The following is a 7,182-nucleotide window of genomic DNA, read 5'->3' on the forward strand; positions in this document are numbered from 1 at the left end:
TTTGCACAGTACAAAAGAAGATAACAGCTGTTTATACAAAGAATTTATTTTATACACATTCACCTACAAAATATACAGCAGTTAAAAATAACGAAACTTACTGGAAAAATTACAGGAGACAATTCTGAATGTCTCAGCTGACAAAGTTACATCAATAGGCTGCCTTTAAAAGCCAGTCTACCTTGTAGTAGGAGTTACTGAAGTTGCAACAGCTTTGCAGTTTTAGTCAATTAAAAGTTTGATACAATTAAAAAGGCACCTTGAACAACTTAAACTCTTAAAACTCTTTACAATTTTAGCTATTCAAAAGTTACACTTTATGCATATAACATCCATACCTTGTTTTTAACACTCTGAATAACAAATTTTGTTATTTTATTGTGGCACTCTTTATATTTTCTTCACCAAATCTGAAGTTCTACATTTGCAATACTAGTTTCATATTCAGACTATCGCAGCATAAAAATCCACTCAGAATGGTCATGTGGACTTCAGATACAGTACCTTACAATCAAGAAGATACAAGCATATTTAAGACAATATTTAAAATATTAAAATCTTAAAATAGCAGTGTTGTGAACCAGATCAAACAAGGAGCTACGTATGACCACAATGAAAGTGGCTGGTGCACTATATATACAATTTGACAAATGTGATCCTTGATATATTTGCAACGTTCTTAAACAGTAAGACCAGTTTTCTCCAGCACAGACAGACAGTCTTTCTGCAAGCCTTTTAACCAGTTCCAAAAGAATGACCAGGAGACAAGGACAGCTGTAATGAGTAAGTGTGCTAATAAAACATTATGGGAATGGTAAGTGTTCCTTTCAATACTGTTCATGAGAACAAAAAAATCCATACAGCAAATATTACTTATTTTCCTGAACATTGGCATCGATCTGCTATTTACAATAGCTTACAAAGACACGTAACACAAATGAGGTTTGATTTTCAAGTTCAACTTCATAGCCGATTAACATACTTCACCTGTATGTTCTGTTCTAGCTGAAGTAAAAAGTGACACTAATACTGAAAAAGAGGTAATCAGAAGTAGCAAAAGCACTGATAATATGATAACAAAGAATTTGGATAAATATTGAAGAAAGTAATATTGCACACGTTCACTGTCAACTGTGTAAGACTTTCACTCCCAGGCAATGACAACCAGTCCTGGTTTTTTGCTGTCATACTACCTTAAAAAAGGTCATTTTTGGTTTCCATGGCAGTGGAAAAAACTGAAGGAAGACAGCCCTTATTGAACATGAGGCCTAGGTTTCAAAATTAACTTTCCAGTCTGCAAGACAGAAAGAAAAAGATAAAGTTTAGACTCTGAAAGTTGAGCCCAACAATTGCACTTAAAGTTCAGTTTTACAGGCTAAGTTTAAAACAACACACAGAACAATACTAAGTATTCTACATTCCAGTTTTACAGACACACAGAATTTGTTAAGGCATATACAAGTGCTGTTCAGAAAAAAAACCTGTGTGCCTTTTCGAATTATTTGCATTTTTTTAAAACAAGGTTTAGGCGATGAACCACTAACACTTACATCATCACAGGACATATTATATTCTGCCAAAACCGTTCGACATCGGGCTGCTATACTGTGTGGATTGTGTCAAGGAAAGCAGATAACGCTTGTACACACAGCAAGTAAAAACTGAAAAAGCAATATTAGCATAGGCTTCAATAACAGCAGTAACTACAACACTTTTAACCTGACAAACATGACTGAAGGATACATTGATGGAGCCACCACTCTTTTATGTATTCCAGCAAAGAACAAGCCTATTAAGGTAATACAGCTAATTGTGAAAAATGGGTGATTCCAAAGTGATGTGAAAAATGACACCTAGGAAAGAAATCAGATTAGTCCCACTATATACTTTCTAAAAAAATACACAAAGTTGCTGCCTAGTTCACTTAATTAAAAAAAAAATTACTGCTCCTAGCTGCTTCTAAGTACTTGTGAACAACTCTTCAGATAAGCAGTCAAGGTGTAGCATTTGGGTAGGCACTGTCCCAGAACATATTCCACAACAATTCCAGACAGCTTGAGAGCTTAACTAAAAATGATCTCCCAGTTTCATGGGAGAACCACCTTTAGCCTTTTGGTTTTCAAGATACTATACCACTTGACTGCAACCCCAAGCTATGAAACAGACTACATTCGGGATTAGCCTGATCTTTACCTTTTGTGTCTCCGGGTCTATTAACCAGTTCCAAGCACCAGTTGCTGTGCAGACTGATACCACTATCAGAATCACTGATAAAGAAAAGAATGAGAGTCATAAACAGTATACCTCACTCCTATTAAAAAGCATTTCTTTTTCAGCAGCAGCTCTTAAGCATTTATTTCTTCTCCCACTTCTGAGGGAAGAAAAGCTTCTACTTGCAAGGTAGAAATGAAAATAGGCAGAGAAACACCTATTATGTGAAACCATAAAGATTCTGTACAAGTTTCCTGGATGGGACAAGTAGGTACCAAAATCTAAATTCTGTCAAGTAAAAACATCCTGATGCATTGAAGAAATGAAAGTTTCTAAAATAACATGGAAGACTGGAATAAGAGTTGTACCATATGTTTAGTATGCTATTTGAGCTTATGCTCAAATAGTCTGGGCAACCAAAATGCAGCACCATTAAATTGCAGAGCAGAACTACAGCTTCTATCCCTCTAGCTCTTCTACATAAGAAAAGCCTGAGGCATTAGCACCAGTAGTTTCAGTGGCACATCTATGTTGTGTTATGCTCCCCACCCCAATTAACACGATTACAAGCAAGGAAAGCTGACACAGAGAAAAAAAAATACAAAATTTAAACAGGAGTCAGAAGGCATGTTAGCATTAGCACATGAAGATTAACAAAAACCTCTACTCATCCAGAATGGCTTCGGAAGAATAATCAATTCACTATAAATGCATAATGCTAGATGCATATTAGAGTAACACGATACTAGACTGATTTTGAGAGACTACAAAGGGTTGGGGAACAGGGGTTGATGGAAAAAGAAAACAGAACAAATATAAAGGAAGATAAAGTTCATATTCTGTTGCACACCCATAAAGCCTTGCAGCTTCTGAGTGGCAGTTCTGAGTGTTTTCTGTGGATCCTGAAGTTCTGGATGCAAATAAAGTCTTCTATGGGGGGTGGGGGGGGACAAAAACCAACACAGAAAAAGAGAAGACCCAGAGTTACCAGCCTTTAGGATCATAGGAAAGAACCCAAAAACAAAACCCAGATATTCATGAAATGCTACTTTCAGGTTTGTAAGACTGCTATAATTTACTGTTGAGTTGCATATTCCTCACTGATATTACAAAATTAAAAACAAAATTAAAAAGTAACCCTAACAAGTTATGTTTTCAGAATAAAGTTGGAATCTACCAATAAAGTTGGAAAGTAAAGATATACCAAAAGCATAGAGCTTCTTCTCTATATAAATACTTTTTTCCCCAGATAACAGGAGGAAAAGTTAACATTGAGTTAAATACCCCATTATAATTAAAGTAAAAAGTCCCTCTTTTACACAAATTACAAAACTAGCAAAACAAGCAGTTAGGCAAAGAAGTTAGCAAGTGAGCTAGCTAGTTACCTAGCTAAATATGCTAAATGAGCTAGTTACCTCATTTAAATATGCTTAGAAGTTTCCAATACCTTTTTTTTTTTTTAATTTTATCTGACAGTAAATAGCAATTCGGGAAGCCAAATGCATTCCTACAGTAGGTGCACACAAGTTGTGGATATCTACTTACAAATCTCTGCTTGCCTCCCAATTGCTCTGAAACAAGGGGGTTTGGGGGGGGGGGGGCATTTGTTTGTGTTTTGGGGTTTTTTTTGTTGTTTTTGCTTTTTAAATAGCCATTCCTCCAGTTCCTTCATTTGAAATTAACGTCTTGGCCTCTCAGGAGAAAATATGCCATTTTATATGTTCTAAAAAATGTCTTTGAGTATGGAAACTTCAGCAGAATCTTAGAACAAAAAAGCAGTGTTTCCACCGTGGAAATACTGATCCCAAAGTTGGCAGCATATCTGGGGTATTTTGCATTCCCCCCACCTTCAAACTTTCCTGTTAGAACAGAGATGAGGACATATTCTGCCCTCATGGCACACTGCTGTAACTTTTTCACCTTCAATTTTATAGGAACTATCTAACTCAATCATATTTAGTTCAAGTAACTATAGTGACTGTCTGGGAAGTCTGAGCCTTCAAAAAAAAAACCAACAACAAAAAACCAAACCAAAACAGAAACAAATACAACAACTACTGTCCCAACTATTTCCAGAATAATTCAGCCTTGAGCCAATTCAGTCTTGACCTAATTTTTCTAACTCTGGCTAAAGTATTAGTTTGTTATCTTGTATTATCTTGTTGCAGGGTGCTTGAATGTATGCCCCAGAAATTTTAAAGAGAGCTTAAGCACAGATTTTTGTTTGGACAAACATAAATCAAAGATACACACTGGTAAATCTAAAAAGCTTGAAAGAGAGAATCCTATTTATCCCTTGGAACATCAGACTTACTTCTCCAACGTCCTGTAGCTGGTTGCAAACATGCAATATATTCAGTAAGTCTTCTTTCAAAAGCTTTGAGATCTGGGGAGGATGTATATCAAGCATAATTAGATCTTCATCTATTTAGTCAAATTTTCATGTAAAAGATAAAAGGAATTCACTTTTCCCCTGTGCACACCCATTTCTTAAACAGGCAGAGAAAACCAATGCAATGATGATTTAGATGTAATAAAAGCAGTCGAAGTAGCTTCACACAACTTTAGCTAAAAAGTACAACGATGGAGTTACACTAAATGCAAGAAACATTCCCACTTACAGAAAAGAAAATCGATATAGTTGAGAAATCAGAGTATTTTAGACATCTTTAAAAATACTGAGAGTTAGATTTAGAATAGCTTAAATAGCCCCTCCACACAGAAAGAAAGTATCACATTTTGGAGTATTAAGTACATCAGGAAACCCTTAAGTTCTATTATCTATATAATGGTAATTAAAAAAAAAAAAATTGTCCATTTGCCAACTGTCCAAGGGATTATTTGTAGCAGTGTGGCTTTGATGACTTTGTTTTATAGAAACTTTCAGTGCCATGATATATATACACACATGGACACATATATGTAAAAACCCACAGCAACCACTAGCCCAAGGATCTTATGTTACTTCTTTTTTTCTTTAAATAGATCTGTCTTCTTATTGCCGTCATTTTCCCATGGTCTTTCCACTGAAATTGCTGTTAAATGCCGAGCAGCATTTCAAGTTCATACTCCTAATTTGTTTAAAAAAAAAAAAAATCGTAGCTAACCACCTAACGTTTGTCTACAAGGAGCTGTTGCACTCGAAGTCTATGTTAGATTTAAGCTTCTGTTCAACAATGTCAGTATTTGACAACATTCCAGTCAAAGCTAGAATTCTACCAGGAGTTAAGTTTTTATTAGCATAAACTTAACTTTCAGCTAAAGTGTTTCCATTAGCATCACTCTGGCAATTTTTTATTTCAGCTTTCTTGCAACTATTGCTAAATTATTTACCATAATAAAGCAATTAGAGAATAAGATTAGAAGAAATATACCTATTACGATCATTACTAATGCAGTTTGCCAAACTGTAAATTTAATCCTAAGTGGCTTGCAGGTGAATTCATGGGGGAAGATGACAGCATCTTGACTTCAGCCACAGAACAGCTAACTAGTCTTAATTGCTGCCAACAGCCCAGTAGCTATGGTCTGTCCTCCGCCTCCCTTCTGGGGAAGCTAAGTCACTGACAGCAATTAAAGCTAATGAACTGTTCCCTAACTAGCACAAACCCCTACAACTAGTCACTGAAGTGAGAGGGGGAATATAAGGCATCACATGAAAACCTGCTATTTGAGAAATAGCACCTTGTAGGCATAAAATCAAGCCATTGATAACGAAGTTCTCAAGAAAACACTCGTATAATAACGGCGTTAAAATAAAAACAGGAAAAAAACATTTCAGAAAACATGAACTTAAAGCTTTAACTTATTTTTTGATATCCATGTTCTAAGAACCTTCTCTGAGTTTCTCTCTTTGGCACCTGGCAGCTGTGACTAGCAAGGTGCACTTCTTAGATCTCCACAGCTTGTAGAGAAATAGCAACAAAGCCATGACAACACTGGACACTATCATTTTTTTGTTGACATGTCTACCTCTAGTATCTGCTACAAAACACCTGCTCAAGTCTGAGACACTGATACATTTTAAAAATCTCTACCAGTCTTATTTTTGGACACTAAAATCTCCTTTCACGGTTTTGACATCCTGTAAACTGTAGCTTCAAAGAACTTGTAACCCAAACCATCAATGTTCGCAGACAAGAGAGGGCTATTTGAGGTCACGTTCTTCAAATGCAAGAGGAGCCTTGGCACAGTGTAATGCCTAGTGTGCTAGATGGGACTCAAAAGCTGTAAGAAATGCGTTCCACGTAAAAACTCGTGAGCAAAGTAGTTAACGCAGCACAAGCGGATTTTAATAAGCTAAAGGCAAGAAGCCTTGTCGAGAAGGGGCACCGAAAGGGAAAGCCCATTGGGTAGCTCCCTCCTCCCCAGGGGAGGAAGGCGGCTGGCGGGCCCGCACACGGAGCCCCTCAGCAGAGGCCTTCCCTGCAGGCCCCGCTCTCCGCCTCCGCGGGGCGGCCGGAGAGCAGCAGCAGGCCGCCCCAGAGCCTCAGGATGCGGAGGTGACCCCCAAGACCCCGCCCCAGCTCTCCTGTCTGGGCCGAGGAGGAGCGCCGGCCCCGGGAGCGCAGTGGAGAGGGAGCCGAGGCCTTCCAGGGCCGCTTCGCCCCCCTCAGGGCAGCGCCGCGGTGGGGCCCGCTCCAGAGGGACGAGGCAGCGCGCTCGGGCAGCCCAGGCGCGGAGCCGGAAGCTCCCGGCGCGCCGAAGAGGCAGCTCCGGGGTCGCTCTGGGCCGCCGCACTCACCCTCAGCCTGGTCCAGGGAGTTCATGGCGGGCGGGCGGAGGCAGCGAGCGCTGGCCGTGCCCCTCGCCGCCCCGCTGCCACCGACCGACCGGCTGCCCGCCACCCAGCCCGCCCCACAGACCGACCGGCCCCAGCCCCACCCCCACAACAACACTGCACCCTACTGGCCAGCCTCCCGCTCGCGACATCCCCCCTAGCAAGCGCAGTTCGCATTGGTTACGGAGAGG

At 39.5% G+C, this 7,182-nt stretch overlaps 1 protein-coding gene across 1 annotated transcript; it reads right to left on the reverse strand.

The window, feature by feature from the left end:
• Nucleotides 1–30: 30 nt before the first annotated feature.
• On the reverse strand, nt 31–7,084 carry CNEP1R1 (CTD nuclear envelope phosphatase 1 regulatory subunit 1). The gene is made up of 6 exons (XM_072871876.1): nt 6,956–7,084; nt 4,526–4,597; nt 2,194–2,267; nt 1,744–1,853; nt 1,551–1,605; nt 31–1,294 (listed from the first exon to the last, which is right to left on the reverse strand). Exons 1-6 carry the CDS (start codon nt 6,978–6,980, stop codon nt 1,253–1,255), a joined length of 378 nt encoding a protein of 125 aa, XP_072727977.1. The 5' UTR covers nt 6,981–7,084; the 3' UTR covers nt 31–1,252.
• Nucleotides 7,085–7,182: the final 98 nt, after the last annotated feature.

The sequence above is a fragment of the Ciconia boyciana genome, chromosome 9 (genome assembly GCF_034638445.1).
Source record: "Ciconia boyciana chromosome 9, ASM3463844v1, whole genome shotgun sequence".
Classification (NCBI taxonomy): domain Eukaryota; kingdom Metazoa; phylum Chordata; class Aves; order Ciconiiformes; family Ciconiidae; genus Ciconia; species Ciconia boyciana.

What these genes read in the sequence shown, in the direction of transcription:
- CNEP1R1 (XM_072871876.1), bottom strand. Translation starts at nt 6,980, where the DNA reads ATGAACTCCCTGGACCAGGCTGAGG. An exon ending in TAGACCCGGAGACACAAAAG is followed by an intron (nt 1,854 to 2,193) that starts GTAAAGATCAGG and finishes TTTCTTTCCTAG; the next exon opens with GTGTCATTTTTCACATCACT. An exon ending in AGAGTGGTGGCTCCATCAAT is followed by an intron (nt 1,606 to 1,743) that starts GTATCCTTCAGT and finishes CAATCCACACAG; the next exon opens with TATAGCAGCCCGATGTCGAA.